At 45.0% G+C, this 23,823-nt stretch overlaps 1 protein-coding gene across 2 annotated transcripts in view; it reads left to right on the forward strand.

The window, feature by feature from the left end:
- The first annotated feature begins 1,258 nt into the window (after window positions 1-1,258).
- Window positions 1,259-23,823, forward strand: part of CECR2 (CECR2 histone acetyl-lysine reader) — a 118,247-nt gene continuing 95,682 nt past the window's right edge. For both annotated transcript variants that reach the window (XR_011566814.1, XM_070790359.1), the window contains exon 1: window positions 1,259-1,492. Coding sequence is in view for 1 of the 2 variants with exons in the window: in XM_070790359.1 (XP_070646460.1) it covers window positions 1,367-1,492 (126 nt within the window). In the remaining variant the exon portion in view is untranslated. The remainder of the gene's footprint in view (window positions 1,493-23,823) is intronic.

Raw genomic sequence — 23,823 nt, forward strand, 5'->3', positions numbered from 1 at the left:
CCAGAGTAACCCAAACTTGTCACCTTTCTGCTTGCTGGTATGTGACTTTTTAGGCGCTGTAACTACCAGGCTGGGGCCCAGATCACCGAGGGACAGGTAAGATGGAAAAGGGTAAAGGGCAGGATGAGGAGCCAGAGGAGAACCGGGAAAAGGCGGGGAAGCAGAAAGGCAGGATGTAATGGATTAGAAACAAATGTGAAGGGAAGCAGGAACCCTTACACAAAAGAGAAGGAAAGGTGAGGAAAGTCAGGCTGATCCGTGCGGAAATGCAGACAGACAGGGGTTAGAGAGTCCCCAGAAGAGAGTGCGAATTCAGGTCAGGTGGGTCACCCCACGGTGCGTGTCATCCTTCCCACACCTCACCTGGTCATCAGGCGTCTGCCTTGGAGCTGCGCGTTACACACTCAAATGCAGCCTCTGCTCCTGGGGGGGTTCAGATAGGCGCTCATTTTTTTCAAAGATGGACACGTGATAGCATCTGCGGGTGAATTTTAAAGCATTCAATAGTTGAGGTAATAAGCGAGCACAACTATCTAAGTTTGGGGCAGGGGGCGAGTGGCGGGGTAGTGTGCAGTGTTGGATGAAGTATTTTCTTCCAGTAAACATCTAGTTAAATGTACATGTTCTTTAAGATTTTTTTTAATGCTGCCTTATATATATATAAAAGAACAGGTTACTAAATTGATGGGAATAAAACGAGGGAGAGAATAAACCGGAGGCGCAGTCCATAACATCCCAGCTGAGTGAGGCCACTGCGCCAGCCCGTCCGGCGGGCGTCCGTGCTCAGAGGTCCCCACGCGGGTCCCCGAGGGGCTGCGCCCGGGACCGGACGGGACTGGAGTGCTGGCGCCCCCCGGGCCAGGGGGAACCACCCCCACCCCCACGCAGCACCCCGCGCACCGCGGACGGCGAGGGGGAGGTCTCCCCCGGCCCGGGAGGGGCAGGAGGCCGCGGGCTCTGTCCGGGTGTGGGGTCCGCCGCCCGGGACCCACGTGGGCGCAGCCCAGCGAGGCGCAGACCGCCGGCCTCCGAGGGGCGCGACCCCCGGCCACGTAGGGGCGGGGCCCGGTGGGGCTGGGGGGCGGTGCTCGGCCGCAGCCCCTCCCCCCGGCCCTCGGGCGCCCCTCCCCCGCCCAAGCGCGGCCCGCGGGCGGCGGGCGGGGGCGGGGGCGGGGTTGTTGTTGTGCCGAGGCCCCGCCCCCGCCCGCCCCCGGCCCATCTGTTCCCCGCGAGCCGCGGCGACATTGTGCGGGCTGGGCGGCCGGGCCGCGGCGCGATGGGCCCGGGGCAGCCGCCGCGGTAGCTCGGCCGGAGTGGCTCCGGGAGCGGGCGGGCGGCGGGCGCGGAGGCGGCGGCGCGGCCGGAGATGCGCCCCGAGGAGGGCGGCGCGGCCGGGCTGGGCGAGCTGCGCTCGTGGTGGGAAGTGCCGGCCATCGCGCACTTCTGCTCGCTCTTCCGCACGGCGTTCCGCCTGCCGGACTTCGAGATCGAGGTGCGCGGGCCGGGCCGGGCCGGGGTGGGGGGTCGGGACCCGGGTAGGGGGTCGGGGCGGCGGCGCGCGGGGACCTCCGAGCGGCTGACTCTGAGGGACTGAGTGGGGGGCTGAGCGCGAGGAGCGCTCCCGGCCGGCCCGGGTGGGCGGGCGGGGGTCGGGGTCCGGGCTGAGGGGACCCGGGCGGTGGGGAAAGTTGGGCCGTTACTCCGGGCGGCGTCCCGGCGGGCGCAGCGCGGGGCCGGGCGGTCAGGATAGCGGGCGGCGGGCTTTGTGGGGCCCGGCGGGCTGGCGGGCGGGCGCCCCCGGCCGGCGCCCCGACCCCTCCCCCGGCCGCCTGGGGCCGAGCGCGCGGCCGGTCGGTGCCGCGGCCCCGGACAAAGGTGCGAGACCGGCGCGGCCGGGCCGGCGAGCGGGGGCCATGGGTCCGCCGCCCGCGGGAGGCGCGCCCGGCGGCAGCCGGGAGGGTGCGGGCCGGCGGGCGGGCGGCGGCGGCAGCGACGACGACAATGCGGCGGCCTCGGGTGCGGGGGCCCGGCGCCGCACGCCGTTTTCAAAGTTGGGACGTGACTCGGACGAGCACGGCTTTTTCTAAAAATGAGAGTGGGACGGCGGTTCCCGCGGACTGAGGGGGAGAAACGGCAGATTGGGGAATGCTGAGCGTCAGGACTTGCTCCACAACTGTCCCGAAGACCCCGTGTTTCCTTTTAGTTGGTCAAAATCCTCAGCACTTTAATTCTGCTGCTCAAAATGGTGGCTGTGGTGGGAGGTGTTGTGGTGACAATGCCGTCGTGGTGCCGCTAAACTTGCCCCTGCCCCATTTTCTCCCTGAAATGTGATAAAACTGAGGCGGTGCTGAATTACAGGTTAGAGTTTACGAACCCCGTCTAAAAACACTGTGGAGAAAACTTCATCTTTCAAAAATCCAAATATTCCCATTTGGTTGATTGGAAAAAAAAAAAAGAGGTAACTAATTTTGTCCTAAATTGTTACAGAAATCTAGGGTAACGTATAAATAACGCCTATGTTCTAAGAAATAAATCTGTGGTTTCTAAGTATTAGCTGCTTTAATTCCAAAAGGAAATGTAACCTGATCTGAGAGGTCCAATTTGTATGTATAACAGAAGTGAAAAATCGTTGCTACAGGTGAATAATCAGGGCCACTTGAGATGAGTTTTTTCGCTTCGGATCCCAGTATTTCTTGCAAGTGACACTTTTTTGGTGGTTGTAGTTAAAATGTATGCTATTTGAAGTATATACGAATGAATATTTGGAATTCAGCTTGTACATATTGTGATCATCCATCTCTCTATAATTTGGAGATGTTCAGTCGATGACTATTAGTGACTTACTCCTGCAATTCTTCTGTAATCTTTTTCACATGAAGTGTTTTGATGAATTTGAATACAGGTTAAAGTTTTCACTAATTACCAGAAATTAAAATTTTCAAAGTAATTTTTAGGTTTCTAGCAAATTTGATTCGGAGAGTGCAGAACTTACTGGGAACATGATTAGTTTTGATTCTCTAAGAAATAAATTTATTTTGGTTAGGTGATTTTTTTTTTTAATCTAATAATTTACTGTTCTGAACTGAAGAAGGATCACTTGATTACAGTTTATGATGCACTGGAAGAATCTTCTTAAAAACAGACAAACAAAAAACAGTATTAATACTGAATTGTACCTGTTAGGATGGCTGGAAAGACACTATAATCTTAATTTACTGTAACTTTAAAAGATAGAAATGAATAATACCAAGTGGTAGAAGTTGGATATCAGCTTTTTTAGGAAACTAGTTTTCAGCTGTGGGAAAGTACTCATCTTACTCTTGACAACCAAACTGAACCCATGGATTTACAGAAAATTTAGGAAGCAGAATCTTCAAGGACTTGGCTTCTATTTATCTAAAACAAGGCAATCTCTTAGATAGCTCACAGGCTGGGAGCATTCATGCTGCAATTCTGTAAGAGGTCAAGACCTCCCATTTAACTGGTCCCCAAAGCATGGATATTTTTATTTTTGCATGTAAGAAAACCTTTTCCCTCTGTTAATTAGCCTTGAATGTACAGGATTTAATTAGAAGAGTCAGTATACTGGATTCTTGTTTTTTGGGTTGTGTTTAGGGACATCTGTGTTGCTGCCCCCCAGATAGGGGTTCTGCAGTCATCAGATCAAAAATCTGCAAATATGTAGACATATTTTAAGTTCAAAATTTGTGGTTTTAAAAAGCAGTGCATAATCACAATATAAAACTTGAAAATTATAGCAAAATATAGGTAAGAGAATTAAATCACCCATAATCCCACCACTCAGGGATAAAAACTGTTACTTAGAAATTCCCAAACATGTTCACAGCGTATTTGTGGCCCGTTTTAATTTTCCAGATGAGGAGACTGAGCTGTGTGTAGCTGGATAACTGTAGATTAATGATACTGAATTCAGTGGTTGGTATTATGAAACATCTGTTACTAGCTGCTTAACTGGATGGATTACCAAAGAAGCTCATGGCACACCTCCTTTGCCTCAGGATTATCAAATTTGGAACCACTTCATTTATATCAAGTTTTCTATGATTGTTTAACATTCCAGTGGATTAGGCTGGTTATGTTTTGTCCTGATTAGAGAATGAAGAATAGTGAATTGACCTTCCTGAAGATTTAGTACTGATTTTCTTTTTTCCCCTAACAAGTGCTCTTTACAGTGAATAGCATCATACTTAACTAGATTGCAGTTAAGGGAGGATAGACCATCTTCGGTAATCTTGTCTGGAGTTAATTGTGATGGGTATAGGGTTGCAGGGAGAAATTCCATTATAAACATTTTGGGTATATTTTCTCCAGAGAAGAAACTATGGGGCCTCTATGTGATTATTTGAAAATGGTCATGTAGAATTATCTGGTTCATACAGCAGCAACATGATGAAAATAATCTGATTTTTAATAGTCCCATGTACTTTTTTACCCCGAGCTTCCTGCTTTGAGAATGAATCCTTAGGTATGAATTATTAAGCATTATTATGTTTATTCATAAATATTATTCATAATTATGAAAATAGGTGATAAAAAACTTGCCTAGAGAAACTTATTGGTACAGCAGTCTTAGTTCTCTGGGCCTGGGGCCCAAGGATGGGTTAGAGGGGGTTTTGTGTTGGTGTACATGTATGTACTCTGCTGTCACTTTCTTCAAATTTTGAAAGCGACCCCAACCAAACAAAGGTTAAAAGGCCTTGAACTAGATGAAAGATTTAAGTTGGCCTTGAATAGGGGAACCAGAGGCTAGTTTCATGACATGAGATCCCCTGGATCAGGAGTTAGAAAACTTGAATTCTTATGCTTGTTTTGCTACTGCTGCCTCTGTGACCTTCGGCAGGTCAAATAGCCTAATGGTGAAGGACACTTGTATAGCACTTTGTACATTTTCCAAATGTTTTCTCATTTTGTCCATCGTCATCATTAATCATTACTGGGAATTAGCAGTTTTGCAGATGAGGAAATTGGAAGTTGAGACAGGCTAAGTTTCTTGCATAGACTCTCACCTGGATCTCAGGTTCTTTGATACCAAATTCTTTGCTGGTGCTGCTATATCACACAGCTTCTACTTTAGTTTTCATTATGTATAAAAATGAAAGGCTGGACCTAGAAGTAATGGCCAAGATTTCACAGTGCAGATCTAGAGTTCTTCGGCTCTTAATAATGAGGGGGTACAAAAGATCCTTTTAAAGGATCTTAAAATACAGATCTTAAAGGATCTGTATTCTGCTGAATACAGAGGGACAAGTTCATGATTTCATTTGGTTCTTTCAGCAAATACTTATTGAGCATCCACTATGTGCTAGATGCAGTATATTAAGTGCTTGGAGATACAGATGTGAACATAACACAAACACTCCTCCTTTAGTGGAAGGAGACAGATAATAATAAACTGGCACAGAGAGGGCCAAGTTGGGGGGGGGGTTACAATTTAAAATAGGGTGATTAGACGTGGGAGGGGTTTCTTTGGTGGCTCAGACAGTGAAGAATCTACCTGCAGTGCAGGAGACTTGAGTTTGATCCCCTGAAAAGGTTGGGAAGATCCTCTGGCGAAGGGAATGGCTGCCTGCTCCAGTCTCCTTGCCTGGGAAATCCCATGGGCAGAGGAGTCTGGTAGGCTGCAGTGCATGGGATTGCAAAGGTGTGGGTGGCCTCACTGAGAAGATGGCATTTGAGCAGGACTGAAGGAAATAGGGGACTTAAAATTATTTAAAAACTAGTAGTTTGTGGGACTTCCCTAGTGGTCCAGTGGTTAAGACTGCGCTTCACTGCAGGGTGTCAGGGTTACCTGGTCAGGGAACCCACATGCTGCATGGTGCAAAAATTAGTAGTTACAGTGATCTATTGAACGGAAAATACCAGATGATCAGTGTCTCCTGAAGACTCAGGATATGCTCCTCCTCTGAGGAGGAAAGCCCAAGAACAGGATGTGAATAACAGAGGGTAGGTTTTGAAACCTGAAAGGGGGGACTGCTCCCTCAGAGTGTAACTCCCCCAAGGTGAACCCTGGATCCCATTCTGCTTATACCAGTGTCTTAAAGGGGAAGTCGTTGTCTTCGTTTTCATTTGCCTGTTCGAGAAGCTTCAAAAGGGTAGAGATTCTCCAGTTGTGGAAAGGGCAGTAACCTCTCATCTCTGAAGGACAACTCATGTTAGCATGTGGCTTGCTTTACCACGGAAGTTCAGTTCGGTCTTGCTTAATTTTCTGGAACACAGTGAGGAAGCCCAAAATACGACTTGGCAACATGGCAGCATTCGGTACAACCGACCGTCTGCCCTTTGATCAGGAGAGGCTGAGGGCTGAATTCCAGTTTGTTTTTTTTAAGGGGCTGGCTTTTTGTGGTGTGTTGGGTTGGGGGTAAGAATGAGGAGCTCTGGCATTGCTGGGAAACTGCCAGTGCACACGGTGGTTTAGATAAAAAGTGGGTGTGGACAGAGTCCAGGGGGACAGAAGGCACAGTTTCTAACTAGATGGCCTTAGATATAGTTGATGGGATTGAAGGTACTTGTCAAAGGAATCATGCAGAGAGCCAGAAACCTGGACTGTGGACCCACCTCTGTCATTACCTGGTGCTGCGATTTTAGGCAGATCATTTGGTTTCAGATGCCCTATCTATAAAAAGACAGTTGTGGACTAGGTGATTTCTAGGATGTTCCTCTGGCCAAAGTGCCGTGATTCCCCTGAGATGTTTCTCAGCATGCAAGGCACAAGTAGCTGATCCAAAAAGTTTTCCTGAGCTCATTGGTTAGGGCCAGGTGGCTCAGACAGTAAAGAATCTGCCTGCAAAGCTGGAGGACTGGATTCCTGGGTTGGGAAGATCCCTTGGAGAAGGGAATGACAACCCACTCCAGTATTCTTGCCTGGAAAATCCTATGGACAGAGGGGCCTGGCAGGTTACAGTCCATGGGGTAGCCAAAAAGAGTCCACTGAGTGACTAACACTTTCACTTTCTTTTTTTATATGCTGTGTTGGGGTCCCTATCTTAGAAATTAATTTTGTACCAAACTAAAGCAGCAAATCCACACTTCATGTCTTCATAGATTATATGAGTTTGTCTTTCTGTGGAAATCCTGTTTGCAAATACATTACGTTGACGGTAGCTTCAACAGTGAAGCTGTTGATATTGATATTTTCACTGTCTTCGAGGTCCTTTCAAACTAATATTTTGTATTTTGGGGTTATGAGAAACTCGGGAAGATGAAGGTCTTAAATTGTGTTCTTTCCCCTGCACTTCTATTTATTCACTTAAATTGAATATCGTTCAACACGTAGAACTTTGAATGGAGGCGGGTAAAGGTTTTGGTCTGGGGCTGATGGCGAAGCTTTCCAGGCAGCTGTGCCCCCCTTCCCTGTATTTTCCTGTTTCACAGGACTCTGTTCCTTGAATGCTTTTATATTGTTTTCTCTACAGGAGCCTGTAACAAATACTTGTTTATTCTGGAAAACAAACTTGTTTATTCTGGAAAACAAACTTGTTTATTCTGGAAAACTCTGGAATTCTCTTTCTTTGATTTAGACAGGAGTCTTCAGGTGGTGGTACTGAGCTCAGGATTCTCCCAGCCTTGTTGCATCAGGGTATTCAGTGCTGATCACTGCTGCGTGTGTCGCGGTGATGCCTCCTGTCCCTGAAGAACACTGGGCCCTGAGGTGGGGGGACTCCTCCCCATAGGGAGTCATGTTCTGGATGTAATGTTTTATTGTGTAGGGTTGAAGGGATTTATTTATGCCGACTTTGCTGTCATCAGCCCGGGAAAACAGTTCAGTCGCTCAGTCGTGTCTGACTCTCTGCTACCTCATAGACTACAGTACACCAGGCCTCCCTGTCCATCACCAACTCCCGGAGTTTAGTCAAACTCATGTCCATCAAGTTGGTGAAGGCATCCAACCATCTCATCCTCTGTCGTCCCCTTCTCCTTTCGCCTTCAATCATTCCCAGCATCAGGGTCTTTTCCAGTGAGTCAGTTCTTTGCATCAGGTGGCCAAAGTATTGGAGTTTCAGCTTCAGCATCAGTCCTTCCAATGAATATTCAGGACTGATTTCCTTTAGGATTGACTGGTTGGATCTTCATGCAGTCCCAGGGACTCTCAAGAGTCTTCTCCAACACTGCAGTTCAAAAGCATCCATTCTTCGGCACTCAGCTTTCTTTATAGTCCAGCTCTCACATCCATACATGACTACTGGAAAAACCAAAGCTTTGATTAGATGGACCTTTGTTGGCAAAGTAATATCTCTGCTTTTTAATTTGTTGTCTAGGTTGGTCATAACTTTTCTTCCTAGGAGCAAGCATCTTTTAATTTCATGGCTTCAGTCACCATCTGCAGTGATTTTGGATTTAGCCCCCCAAAATAGTCTCTCACTGTTTAGATTGTTTCTCCATCTGTTTACCATGAAGTGATGGGACCAGATGCCATGATCTTAGTTTTCTGAATGTTGAGCTTTAAGCCAACATTTTTACTCTCTTTCATTTTCATCAAGAGGCTCTTTAGTTCTTCACTTTCTGCCATAAGGGTGGTATCATCTGCGTATCTGAGGTTCTTGATATTTCTCCCGGCGATCTTGATTCCAGCTTGTGCTTCATTCATCCTGGCATTTTGCATGATGTACTCTGCATATAAGTAAAATAAGCAGGCTGACAATATACAGCCTTGATGTACTCTTTTCCCAATTTGGAACCAGTCTGTTGTTCCATGTCCAGTTCTAACTGTTGCTTGTTGACCTGCATACAGATTTCTCAGGAGGTAGGTCAGGTGGTCTGGTATTCCCATCTCTTTAAGAATTTTCCAGTTTGCTGTGGTCCACACAGTCAAAGGTTTTGGCATAGTCAATAAAGCAGAAGTAGATGTTTCTCTGGAAGTCTCTTGCTTTCTCAGTGATCCAAGGGATGTTGGCAGTTTGATCTCTGGTTCCTCTGCCTTTTCTAAATCCAACTTGAACATCTGAAGTTCATGGTTCATGTACTGTTGAAGCCTGGCATGGAATATTTTGAGCATTACTTTGCTAGCTTTTGAGATGAGGGTAATTGTGTGGTAGTTTGAGCAATCTTTGACATTGCCTTTCTTTGGGATTGGAAAGAAAACTGACCTTTTCCAGTCCTGTGGCCACTGGTGAGTTTTCCAAATTTGCTGGCATATTGAGTGCAGTGCTTTGACAGCATCATCTTTTAGGATTTGAAATAGCTCAACTGGAATTCCATCACCTCCACTAGCTTTGTTCATATTGATGCTTCCTAAGGCCCACTTGACTTCACATTCCAGGATGTCAGGCTCTAGGTGAGTGATCACATTATCGTGATTATCTGGGTCATGAAGATCTTTTTTGTATAGTTTTTCTGTATATTCTTGCCACCTCTTAATATCTTCTGCTTCTGTTAGGTCCATACCATTTCTATCCTTTATCGAGCCCATCTTTGCATGGAATGTTCCCTTGGTATCTAATTTTCTTGACGAGATCTCTAGTCTTTCCCTTTCTATTCTGTTTCTATCTGGGAAACAGATCCTTTAATTCTTTTCTTAGGGCTTCCCTGGTAGCTCAGTTGATAAAGAATCCACCTGCAATGTAGGAGACCTGGGTTCGATCCCTGGGTTGGGAAGATCCCCCGTGGAGAAGGGAACGGCTACCCACTCCAGTATTCTGGCCTGGAGAATTCCATGGACAGGGGAGCCTGGCAAGATTCGGTCCACGGGGTTGCAAAGAGTCGGACACGACTGAGTGACTGATACACAAACACACCCCTACACACATACACACACCCTTACACACCTGCCCCACCCAAAATCATTTAGGGGAAGAGAACAGGTTGGGGGGCTGTCCAGAGGGAGCCGCGATGCCACCTGTGCCATGTTGGGGGGCTGTGGAGAGGGAGCCCCGACGCCGTGCATACCTGAAGGCGGCCCTCTCTCAGCCCTCTTGCGGGACTGAAGCCAGGGGTGGTGAGCGTGCGTGTGGCGCGCCCGCATGTGCATGTGGACAGTGAGTGTGTGCGCCCCTGTGTGGGGACTGAGCTCCTCAGGCAGTACGAGGTGTGTAATTTAGGCAGAACCTGGGCCTTCTGTGCGGCCTTGGCTCTGGCGGCACCGCGGGCGTAGTGGATTCACACTGGGCATCATTTTAGTGGCAGGAAAGGTTGCGTGGTGGCGGTCTGAGCCGTCACGCACTGCGGGCCTCCGGGTGTGGAGTCAGGCCCTTCCGGCCGCGACTCTGATGTGGATCATCCACACACCCAGCGCATGCAGTTTATGTAGAAACGTTCGGAAGGCAGCGTTTGGAACCCTGACCTTGTGTGGCCTGGAAGATGGGCACTGGACACGTGTCCTGTCCTGTGCGTCTCACTGTCACAGTCATTTCAGCTTTGGCCCCGCCCAGCCTCTTAAATTTAAGCAAACTCTGGGAGATGGTGAAGGACAGAGGAGTCTGGCGTGCTGCATACAGCCCATTGGGTCGCGAAGAGTCGGACATGACTTGGAGACCGAACGTCAACAACACCCGCTTGGGCTTTCTTTGGGTGGCGAGTGGCCCTGGGACTGAATGTCATCACAGACTCTGCACCCTTCTGTGCTCCCCCGTGACCCGCAAGTAAGTGCTAACAGGCACTGATGGGGCCACGGTTATTCTAAACTGTTTATTATCTTTTTAATGTTGAACCTTCAAGTCACCTCCCATTAATAATTGCTAAGAATGGGGTAAGTTCTTACAGCTGAGAGTGCTTTGAGCAGTCTGGTGGAGGGGAGAGTGTTTTTCTCTAGGCCAGTTGCTTTTGATGAACACCACTCCCTGAGTGGTCATTGTTTCAACAACAATACACTGAGGACAGTTGATTTGCTTGACAGAAAATGTGTTAAATTAGCAAATCTAGCAAATCTTTTCTCCCCCACCCCCATTGTGTCTCTTTTATTTCCCTGAAAGGTTGTGTTTGCAGAGTCTTCTAGGTGTGAGAGACAGTTTTTATAATCAGTTCTTTGTCTAGGGGACACTTAGATAGGGGAAAGGTGACTAAGAGAAACTTGTGTCATGATTAAGGGATTTAATTTTTTCTCACTCTTAGGCTGGTATTGATTTGGGTTAGTATCCCACACATTGTTTCTGAAAGACCTATTCTCTCCTATTTTCCACTGTGCTGTTGAAGCAGGCACCCCAGCTTTCCTTACTGGAAATTGGGGATTGGGAGGGGAATGTTCTAACAGTGTTGAGAATGCCTGGGTCCATATAGCTAGATTTTCAACACTTTTGATGGAGCACCTCTCTTAATTATATATAACTGTACTTTAGAGTTGCATGTTACAGAAATCTAAAGTAGTAGTGAAATTACAAAGAAAAGTGGAATCTGAAATCCCAGGCAGTCTCCTTTCTCTGTTGTCACTTTTATTAATACTAACTGCCCCAGAATGATTGCAGAGCTAAGGGACTGGGTGCGGTTCTGCTGCTGCCCTGGGGAATTGGAGTAGTTGTGGGGGAGGAAAGGGTGGCTGGCTGGGTGGCAGCCATGGCTTTAGGAGTTCAAAGGCCTCTGGGGTCCTGAGTGAAGTGCTTCCTGGAGAAGGCAGGGCTAGGAGGGGGTCACAGTGAGGAAGTCAGCGCAAGGAGATGAGAGTTCTCTTCTGTGGAGAGCTGCTGAAAGATGGAGGCAGGATGCTGCAGCAGGCCTGGAATGCCAGACCCGCTTGTGTGGATCTTTTTTATTCAGGCACTGAAGTTTGAGACAAGAATGATCTTAAAGTTTAGACAAAGAATGTCCTGAGTACTACGTGTTTTGATATCTAGGCTTAACTCTAGGAGTGGAGTGGGTGTAAAATGCTGCAGGTAGGGGTGACAGGAAGAGGCCTTTGTCGCTGGCTTTGAGTGGAACTAGATGGTAGTGTTGGGTGCATCAGGAAGGTGGTATGGGGTAAGGATGTTGGGGGCTGCAAGTGATGGGACGCTGCACTAAAAAGCAGGGTGGTTTGTCCTAGAACCTGGGGTCTGGAGGATCGTGGCAGGTGTGCTGCCCAGTGACGATGTCCTTAGGTGCCCAGGCAGCTGCCTGTGCATGGTTACAGGATGCTTGCACAGTTCTAGGGTCTGCATTGCTGAGCATTTCAGGGAAGTACAAGAAAATTACAATTTCAGTTGAAAACAGCCATTGGGTTGGTGATTTGAAGAGGCTAGAGATAGCATCACCGTCTCAATGGGTATGAATTTGAGCAAACTCTCAGAGATCGTGCAGAACAGAGGAAGGAGCCTGGCATGCTGCAGCCCATGGGGTTGCAGAGTTGGACGCGACTTAGCAGCCAGTGAACAACAACAGCAAAAGCAAGAGATGGCATTAGAGAAGGCTATTGGAGAGAGGCTGAGGGAGCGGCTAAAACTGCATTTTCCTGGAATAAGAGAGGAAGAGAGCTCTCTAGGAGGCTTAAGAGAATGGTGGAAAAGAATGAATGTTTAAAAAAATTTTCATGAATAATATGCAATATAAGAAGAATCCTCAATTCCTCCCGTGTTAACATTTTAGTGCCTTACTGAAGAGGTGCATTGTGGGACAACCCTTCCCCGGCTTTTTAAAAGAGTCAGTTTCCAAATTTTCCTCCCTGTTTTGTGCTGGCAGTCCTCTTCACTCTTCTTCCCCTTCTGATTGTCGGAAGGTGGGGTGGTAGTGACCCCACCCCTAGCATTGCCAGTTGCTCCTTGTTTTAGCTTCCTGTTTAGGAAAATGAAAATGAAAATCTGGGCCCAGAAATGCACCCTTTTTATCATTAGAATTTTAGATTTGTTTATCTATTGATTGTTTGAAATTCTCCAGTTCTTAGATTCTGTCTGTTAGTATTTAATGATCTGTAAGACTACTACTGATAGTGTAGCTGATGCTGAAGCTGAAACTCTATCCAATACTTTGCCACCTGATGCGAAGAGCTGACTCATTGGAAAAGACCCTGATGCTGGGAAAGATTGAAGGCGGGAGGAGAAGGGGACGACAGAGGATGAGATGGGTGGATGGCATCACTGACTCAATGGACATGAGTTTGAGTAAACTCCTGGAGTTGGTGATGGACAGAGAGGCCTGGCGTGCTGCAGTCCACAGGGTCGCAAAGAGTCGGAGACGACTGAACGACTGAACTGAAGACTACTACTTAAATGGGACTCTGATCCTTCTGTAACGAGAGTTTATGTACAAACAGGATAGCTATCAGTGCGATGTGAAAGTCGTTCAGTTGTGCCTTACTCTTTGCGACCCTGTGGACTATACAGTCCATGGAATTCTCCAGTCCAGAATACTGAAGTGGGTAGCTTATCCCTTCTCCAGCAGATCTATCTGACCCAGGAATCGAACTGGGTTCTCCTGCATCGCAGGTGGATTCTTAACCAGGTGAGCTATGAGGGAAGCCCAGCAGTGTGATATGTTCTTTCTAATCACAGTTCCCCATGCCTGGGGGAGTAACAGCTGCACAGAAAGGAGTATTTCCTTCACTTATTTGTTTGTCTTATCTCCTTCCTGGCTGTACAAAAATTTTTGGAAGTTAATCTGACTGTTCTACCTGCCCTTTGCCCCCTTTCTCTCCTCCTGTGTCTATATTAAGTCTATATCCTGGCTGGTAACCTGACATCTTGCCTGAAAAGATGCACTGGATCAATCCCCATTCTTGGGATTGTAGTTTAGGAAATACAAGGGTTACCATGCTAGTGTGAAAAAGCATTTAGGTCACAACAAGAATCCTCTATGCAAACCAAACTCTTGCATTTGGAGGAGCAGAAATTAAGGGGATTAATAGGAAGACTTCAGCCTCCCCCTGCCACCGCCGCCACTGCTGTCCATCCTGCAGGAACCCCCAAGCATCTGGGGGAGTCTGCACTCCTTGCCCCCCAAAGAAGGGTATGTGCGTGTATTAAATATTTTATAAACATGGGCTCATGCTTTTACATACTCTCCGGATTCCTGTTTAATTCAGTTAACAATAATACACGATGTAGAATGCCCTTTCATAGCATACATTGTGACTTTAATAGCTTCGGAGCATTTATGGTCTGATTTTATTTAACCAATCCTCAATGGAGCATTGAGGTTTTATTTTTAGTTGTTTACTATCATAACAGCCATGGACAGAAAGATTTTTTTTCTACCCAAGATAGGACTAGTGTTTTTGTTCATTAGACTTCTCTTATTACTGTCTATGTTTGAAGTCTCATCTTGAATTTCATAGTCAATTTTTATCTTACATTTCATGACAAAAACTAACATGAATTTGGTGCCCACTATGGGTGCTCCAGGCACTGCTTAGTGTTTCTCATGTGTCAACTTATCTGTACTTTTTTTTAATTGAAATGCAGTTGACATATAACATGTTAGTTTCAAGTGAACAGCATAATGATTCCATATTTGTATATATTAAGGGCTGATCGCTGCAACAAGTCTAGCTAGCATTCAATACCACCTATAGTTACAAAATTTTTTTCTTGCAAAGAGAACTTTTTAAGATCTGTTCTCTCAGCAGTGTTCACATACCAGTCGTACAACACAGTATTGCTGACCACAGTCACCATGTTGTACATCCCATCCCCTTATGAAAGGAGATTTGTGCTGCTGGCCCGTTTACCCATCACACCACCTCTGCCTAGGAACCGCCTGTCTGTTCCCTGAGCGTAAGTTGCAGACACGATACACCTCACTTCTAAACGTTTCAGTGTTTTTATGCCTTAAAAAGGAATTCCCTTTAGCTCAGATGGTAAACAATCTGCCTGCAATGCAGGAGACCTTGGTTCTATCCCTGGGTCAGGAGGATCCCCTGGAGAAGGGGATAGCAACCCACTCCAGTATTTTTGCCTGGAGAATCCCATGGACAGAAGGGCCTAGCGGGCTACAGCCCATGGGGTTGCAAAGAGTCAACACAACTGAGTGACTAACGTATATACTATACTGCTGCTAAGTCACTTCAGTCGTGTCCAACTCTGTGCGACCCCGTAGATGGCAGTCCACCAGGCTCCGCCATCCCTGGGATTCTCCAGGCAAGAACACTGGAGTGGGTTGCCATTTCCTTCTCCAATGCATGAAAGTGAAAAGTGAAAGTGAAGTCGCTCAGTCGTGTCGGACTCTTAGCGACCCCATGGACTGCAGCCTACCAGGCTCCTCCATCCATGGGATTTTCCAGGCAAGAGTACTGGAGTGGGGTGCCATTGCCTTCTCGAGACTTTTACTTAGGAGGAAGCAAACACATTAATAAAATACATAAATACTCTCTAATGGCAATAAATTTTAAGGATAATTGACTTCACCATATCATAGTTTACAAGTGGTTTTAGATCCCAATCCCAATAAACTCTAAACCAGAGGCAAGGTTGTATGGCTGAACAGAGGGAACCATGCATTGGGAGACTAGTCTGGCTATGACTAAAGTTCAACAGCTTTAAAATACAGACGTTTTCTTACATAGCCATAGTACAGTTATCAGAATCAGGAAATTAATACTGAATAAGATCTTTAGATATTAATGTGTAATTTATAGGTTTTTATGATTTTAAATTAAGTATTATTTTAGAAATTATTTTGGTGGCTTGGGTTTTTAAGGTAGGATCATGTGTTGCATTTAGCCATTGGATCTCTTTCAGCTCTGTTAGCCTAGAGTAGTTTTTCAGTCTTTGTCTTTCATAACCTTGACCTTTTGAAAAGAAGACTGTCCCTCAATATGGGTTTGTTGTATGCACTCTCTTGATGAAATTGAGGTCCTGTGTTTTGGCAGGAGTGCTGAAGGAGCGGTGTGTCCTTAGGGCAGCAGATCAAGAGTCACGTGATGTCACTTAGTCCGATGGCGATGGTTATTATCATCAATGCTTGGTTTGAGGTGGTGTCTGCCAGCTCTCTCCGCTGTGAATTTACTGTCTTTCCCTTATAATTGGAGACATACCTGGTTGGGAGATGCTATGTAAATGTCCTGTTTACCATCAAAATTTCACCCATTTTAATCCTTGCACAGTGCTTTGCCTGAGTCAGTTATTACATAATAGTTGCCAAATTGTTATTTTCAAATTGTATTATTCTTTTCACACTTAAAAGTTGGCATTCATAATTTAATAAATAATTTTATTTAAATTTTATTTGTTTTAGCTTCTCTGGGTCTTTGTGGCTTTGCTCTTCATTGCAGCGCATGGTCTTGTCACTGCAGTGGCTCCTCTTAATGCCAGCACAGGCTCTAGGCGCACGGGCTTCGGTAGTTGCAACATGCAGGCTCCTTAGTGGCGACTTGTGAGCTCTAGAGCACAGGCTTAGGAATTGTGGTGCACGGGCTTAGGCGCTGAGGCATTTAGGATCTTCCCCGACCAAGGATGGAACCTGGATGGAACCTGTACCCCCTGCATTGGCAGGCGGATTCCTCTCCACTGAACTGCCAGGGGAAGACTGGCGTTTATAGTTTTCACTCATAGATTTAAAAGTGTTTGATTCAAAACTGTTTCTAGTATCTGATTTTATAAATTTTTTTTCTTGAAAATTTCATCTAAAGTGGATGAACATTGATATACTAATATTCACAAAGTAAAATAATTTGTAAATGATAAAAAAATTGTAAAGCTTCAGGTCTTTTTTCGTTATACTTAAAAATGTTTCAAATCTACAGTGAAGGTCAAAGACAAATAGAGATGAGCCTTGCATACCTTTAGTTTAGATTCACCAGTTGTTAACATTCTACTTTATGTTTTCTTTTTTGATGAACCATTAGAAAGTAAGCTGGCAGTGTGATACTTTTCTCCTGAAATACTTTGCCATGCGCTTCCTAAGAATAGGGACCCTCTCCCACATGACTGCATCAGCATATTCACATTTAAGAAATTAACAATAATCCTGTAATATATCAATATCTGAATGTTGTCACTTGTCCCCACAGTGAGTCCCCACAGTGACTTTTATAGATGTTGTCCTTCACCTCTATCCTGGATTACATATTTGTTTGGTTTTGGGGATAGTTTTTAAGCAGATTGAAGCCAAGTCATTTATCCCAGTAATAGGGAAAAGTTGATCAAATGATTTAAACTTCAAGCTGTAAATATGTGAGGTGAAATAATAAGGAAAAAAGATTTCATTGGAATAATACTGGCTCCAGTCCAGGCAGTGCTCAAGGTGTGGACAAGACTCTCTGAGCCTCAGCTTCTTTGTTGGAGAGTTTTTTGCTCATTCCATAGGGTTATGCTAAGAGTCAAGTGTTCATTAACATTGTGTTTTAAAATCAGTTTTGTTGACTATAAATACAATAAACTTGCATCTTTTTTAAGTATGTAGTTTGAGTTTTGACCAATGCATGCACCCTTTTGAGTATCTTTACTTCAATCAAGATGTAGAACATTTTGAGGGAGTTTCCTTGTGGTCCAGTGGTTAGGACTCTGTGCTTCCACTGCTGAGAGCACAGGTTTGATCCTTGTTCAGGGAACTAAGATCCCACAAGCCGCATACCGCAGTCAAAAATCACCCGCAAAAATATAGAACATTTTTGTCACCACCGAATTTTCCTTGTGTCCCTTGGCAGTCACTGATCTGCTTTCTGTGACTGTAGATTAGTTTGCCATCCCTAGAATTTCACATAGATAGTCTCACAGTCCATGTTCCTTTATATCTGGCTTTGGTCAGCATGATTTTGAGAGGCGTATTGTTGTGTGTCTCTCTTGTTATGAATATAAGTGCTTGTATATTCACTTACTGGAGAAGGAAATGGCAACCCACTCCAGCATTCTTGCCTGGAGAACTCACTGGACAGAGGAGCCCACGGGGTCACAAAGAGTTAGACACGACTGAATGACTTCCACTTTGCATATTCACTTATAAGTCTTGGTGTAGATATTTGTTATCAATTCTTTTGAGTAAATAGCCAGCCATGGAATTGTTGGGTCATCTTAACTTTATAAGAAACTGCCAAATTGTTTTCCAAACAAATTTCTTTTTAAATTATTTCAATTAATGTATACTTTATGCCGGAGAAGGCGATGGCACCCCACTCCAGTACTCTTGTCTGGAAAATCCCATGGACAGAGGAGCCCGGTAGGCTGCAGTCCATGGGGTCGCTCAGAGTCGGACTGAGCGACTTCACTTTCACTTTTCACTTTCATGCATTGGAGAAGGAAATGGCAACCCACTCCAGTGTTCTTGCCTGGAGAATCCCAGGGACAGGGGAGCCTAGTGGGCTTCCGTCTATGGGGTCGCACAGAGTCGGACACGACTGAAGCGACTTAGCAGCAGCAGCAGCAGCAGCAGCAGCAGCATACTTTATGCATGTTAACAGCCCCGTGTACATTCTGTGACTTTTTACGGTTGTGGAACGCTGTCACAGTCAAGGTGTAGAATAGCCCCGAGAACTTTGATCACGCGCCTTGGTAACTAAGCATTTCCTCTAGCCCTCAGCAGTCACTCATCTGTGTCACATAAATGGAACTGTACAGTGTGCAGCCCTTTGGGTTCCATGTCTTTACTTGGCAGAGTGCATTTGAGGTTAATTCCTGTTGTGGCATGTGTCAGCAGTTAGTTCTGTTTATTGCCAAATATTCCTTTGTTGGGACACACCGGTTTGTTTATCCATTCATCAGAAGACCATTTGAGCTAGTTCTAGTTTGGGCGATCATGAATAAAGTTGCCTAAGCGCTCATGTACAGGTGTCATTGTGAATACCGAGCAGCGGGATTGTTGAGTGCCGGAAAGTGTGCGGTTCCTTTGGAAAGCGGTGTGGTGGTTTCCGGCATTCCCTCCAGTTGTGCGTGAGCCTCAGTTCCTCTCTGTCTAGTGTGCTCTTGTCAGTGTGGTTTTGAAAACTGTCCTAATAGGTGTATACTGCTGTCTCGTTGTGTTTTGAATTGACATTTGCCTCATGACTAATTGTACCGAGTATTATTTGCCATCCACATACTTTGGAGAATTATCTTTTAAAATCCTTGCCCATTAAAAAAAAAATCTTTTGCTCATTTAAAAAAATGGGTTTTCTTAATATTGAGTTTTGAGAGTTTCTCATGTATTTACAATAGAAGATCTTTATAAGGTGCATACTGAGAAAATATTTTCTTCTGTTCTAGGGCTTGTCTTTAATGCTCTTAACAGTGTCTTTTTTTTTTTTTTTTTGCCATGCCGCTTGGAGGATCTCAGTTCCACAACTAGGGATTGAATCCCTCCCACAGCTGTGAAAGCCAAGAATCCTAACCACAAGGCCACCAGGGAACTCCTCAACAGTGTCTCTTGAATAGCAGAATATTAAAATTCGAGAAATCAAACTTAACGGTTTTTTTTTTTTGGATCATGCTTTTGGTATTGTATTTAAAAAATCATAGCCTAACCCAAGATCACCAAGAATTTCTTTTGTGTTTTCTTCTAGAAGTTTTACAGTTGTGGTTTTATAGTTGCTTTTTGCATGTTTTGTTGATAGTGTATGAGAAGTATTTTTATAGCTCTTCATTTGATCTCTGAGAAGTAAGTGGTATTTTTCTACTTGCATAGAACTGTCTGGGACAGTCCAGAGGGCTAACCCTTAGAAGCAAAGTTCAGCTTAATTCTGGAGAATACAGAAATCATTTTATGTTGAAAAAGACATATCTTCATTCTGGGTTTGTGAAAGGGGATTTTCCTCAAAAGTTGGCTGCAGCGGGCTTTCCTGGTGTTTCAGTGGTTAAGAATCCGCCTTACAATGCAAGGGACATCAGTTAAGTCCCTGGTCCGGGAAGATCCCACATGGCGGGAAGCAAGTAAGCTCCTGTGCCACAACTACTGAGCCAGTGCTCTGCAGCCTGAGGCCACAACTACTGAGCCAGTGTGCCCTAGCTACCCAAGCCCAGGTGCCTTAGAGCACGTACTCTGCAGCAGGAGATGCCAGTGCAAAGAGAAGCCTGCGCACTGCAGCTAGAGAATAGCTCCCACTCTCCGCAACTAGAGAAAGCCTGCATGCAGCAAGGGAGACCCGGCACAGCCAAAAAATAAATAAATCTTAAAGAAAAATTGGCTGCAGTGGTGCTACAGAAGCATCAGCATTGTGTGTGTTAGCTCTTTCTCTGGAGGACGGAATTTGATGATGAAAATAAAGAGTAGATTATTGAGATAGTTGGTACACGATAATTTAAGAAACAAAAACAATTTGTTTGTTTTGCATTCGGTTCCTCAAGTACTTAATGATTAATGGGATAAAAAGCTGTGAATGCAAACTCACATGCAGATTAGTACAAGTAAAACTGGAGAAATCTGAATAAGATCAGTGGATGTAGTTTGCTGGTGGCAGTATCCTAGTTGTGCAAAATGTTGGTGTTGGAGGACACTGAGCAAAGTGCTCGGGTTTCTCTGTAGTATTTCTTACACCTGCATGCAATTATGACTGTATTAACTGGAGATGTATTAATACATGTTTTGTTACCAAAATGTTGTTGATTGGAGACATGTTTGTAGACTTGATACAATTGACATCATCGTGTAACATTGTTAGAGCTTCATATTGATCACGGGTTCATTATACAATTCAGTATTGTTATTATCATTCACATTTTGCTCCATTGGGTTTTTGCTCCAACCTTGTGTATATAATAGGTGTAAAATTTTCAAAAAATGACGTCACAAAATTTTGAGTGAAGAAACATTTTTTGGTGAATTCTATACAGATACTTTCTCTGATTGTCTGAGCAGCATATATACTACTGGTTTCTCAGAAGAGGATAGTTCTTCAGAATATAGTTCTGCTTCAGATGATGTGAATATTGTTGTTGTACAACTGCTCATTGGAAGTGATGGACAGGGAGGCCTGGCGTGCTACAGTCCATAGGATCGCAAAGAGTTGGACACGACTGAGCAACTGAACAGAACTGTTCACCTGCTAAGTCCTGTCCAACTCTTTGTAATCCCGTGGACTGTAGCCCACCAGGCTCCTTTGTCCATGGGGTTTCCCAGGCAAGAATATGGAGTGGGTTGCCATTTCCTCCTCCAGGGGAGGATACTTTACCGCTGAGCCTCCCGGGAAGCCCATACACACTGTGTATAAACATAAATAAGCACTTTTTAAATAATGCATAAAATGCATGGTCAGGCTCAGTTGTGTCTGACTCTCTGTGACCCCACGGACTGCAGCATGCCAGGATTCCCTGTCCATCACCAACTCCCAGAGCTTTCTCAAATTAATTTCCATCGGGGTGGTGATGCCATCCAACCATCTCATCCTCTTGTCCCCTTCTCCCACGTTCAGTCTTTCCCAGCATCAGGGTCTTTACCAGTGAGTCAGTTCTTCGCATTAGGTCGCCAAAGTACAGGAGCTTCAGCATCAGTCCTTCCAATGAATATTCAGGACTGATTACCTTTAGGATGGACTGGGTGGGTCTTCTTGCAGTCCAAGGGACTCTCAAGAATCTTTTCCAACATCACAGTTCAAAAGCATCAATTCTTCGGTGCTCAGCTTTCTTTATGGTCCAACTGTCATATCCATACATGACTACTGGAAAAACCATAACTTTGAGTAGATGGACCTTTGTTGGCAAGATGATGTCTCTGCTTTTAATACACAGTCTAGGTTGGTCATAGCTCTTCCAAGGAGCAAGCATCTTTTAATTTTATGGCTGCAGTCACCATCTGCAGTGACTTTGGAGCTCAAGAAAATAAAGTCTGTCACTGTGCTCAAAATTCTCCAAGCCAGGCTTCAGCAATATGTGAACCGTGAACTTCCTGATGTTCAAGCTGGTTTTAGAAAAGGCAGAGGAACCAGAGATCAAATCGCCAACATCTGCTGGATCATAGAAAAAGCAATAGAGTTCCAGAAAAACATCTATTTCTGCTTTATTGACTATGCCAAAGCCTTTGACTGTGTGGATCACAATAAACTGTGGAAAATTCTTCAAGAGATGGGAATACCAGACCACCTGATCTGCCTCTTGAGAAATTTGTATGCAGGTCAGAAAGCAACAGATAGAACTGGACATGGAACAACAGACTGGTTCCAAATAGGAAAAGGAGTTCGTCAAGGCTGTATATTGTCACCCTGTTTATTTAACTTATATGCAGAGTACATCATGAGAAACGCTGGACTGGAAGAAACACAAGCTGGAATCAAGATTGCCGGGAGAAATATCAATAACCTCAGATATGCAGATGACACCACCCTTATGGCAGAAAGTGAAGAGGAACTCAAAAGCCTCTTGATGAAAGTGAAAGTGGAGAGTGAAAAAGTTGGCTTAAAGCTCAACATTCAGAAAATGAAGATCATGGCATCCCGTCCCACCACTTCATGGGAAATAGATGGGGAAACAGTGGAAACAGTGTCAGACTTTATTTTTCTGGGCTCCAGAATCACTGCAGATGGTGACTGCAGCCATGAAATTAAAAGACACTTACTCCTTGGAAGGAAAGTTATGACCAACCTAGATAGCATATTGAAAAGCAGAGACATTACTTTGCCAACAAAGGTTCGTCTAGTCAAGGCTATGGTTTTTCCTGTGGTCATGTATGAATGTGAGAGTTGGACTGTGAAGAAAGCTGAGCGCCAAAGAATTGATGCTTTTGAACTGTGGCGTTGGAGAAGACTCTTGAGAGTCCCTTGGACTGCATGGAGATCCAACCAGTCCATTCTGAAGGAGATCAGCCCTGGGATTTCTTTGGAAGGAATGATGCTAAAGCTGAAACTCCAGTACTTTGGCCACCTCATTCGAAGAGTTGACTCATTGGAAAAGACCCTGATGCTGGGAGGCAGGAGGAGAAGGGGACGACAGAGGATGAGATGGCTGGATGGCATCACTGACTCGATGGACGTGAGTCTGAGTGAACTCCAGGAGTTGGTGATGGACAGGGAGGCCTGGTGCGCTGTGATTCATGGGGTCGCAAAGAGTTGGACATGACTGAGCGACTGATCTGATCTTATCTGATCTGATTTGCCATGAAGTGATGGGACCAGATGCTGTGATCTTCAGTTTTTGGATGTTGAGTTGTAAGCCAACGTTTTCACTCTTCTCTTTGAATTTCATAAAGAGGCTTTTTTTTAGTTCCTCTTGCTTTCTCCGTAAGGATGGTGTCATCTGCATATCTGAGGTTATTGATATTTTTCCTGGAAATCTTGATTCCAGCTTGTACTTCATTCCTCCAGTCTGGCATTCCCATGATGTACTCTGCATGGAAGTAAAATAAACAGGGTGACAGTATACAGCTTTGACGTTCTTTCTCAGTTTGGAACCAGTCCATTATTCCATGTCCGGTTCTAACTGCTGCTGCTTGACCTGCGTACAGATTTCTCAGGAGGGAGGTGAGGTGGTCTGGTATTCCCATCCCTTTAAGAATTTTCCACAGTTTTTGTGATCCACACAGTCAAAGGCTTTTTATCGTACATACATCATGATATTTCATTCTTAAATATTTCAGCATACATTGCCTAAGAACAATATAAAAATAACATTCTCCTTTACAGCCACAATACTATTAATACTTATAAGGAAAATTAAAAAGTTTCATAATATAACTTTATCATATTTATAGTATTATCTAATCTGATATTCAGTTCCTCCCCCTGCCTCCATCAGAAAAATATCTTTCATTGTTGGTTTGGTTTTGGTCAAGGTTTCTTGCATTGCACCTGGATATTGTTTAATTTCTTTTCATCTAGAGTAGTCCTCTTGACTTTCTGCTTTTTATAACCCTTTGATGAGTGTCAGTCAGTTGTCTTACAGAATGTTACATGTTTTGAATTTTTCTCTTAACTCAAGATTAGATTCAAGTTAAACAGTTGTAGCAAGATTGTTTCATATGTGTCCGTGGGTACTTACTATTTCATGTCAGAAGCTGCTGTGATTTCAAGTTGTTACTGTTGAAATCAGTTGTGTCGGACTCTTTGCAACCTCATTGTCTGCAGTGTGCAGG

The sequence above is a fragment of the Bos indicus genome, chromosome 5 (assembly GCF_029378745.1).
Source record: "Bos indicus isolate NIAB-ARS_2022 breed Sahiwal x Tharparkar chromosome 5, NIAB-ARS_B.indTharparkar_mat_pri_1.0, whole genome shotgun sequence".
Lineage (NCBI taxonomy): Eukaryota > Metazoa > Chordata > Mammalia > Artiodactyla > Bovidae > Bos > Bos indicus.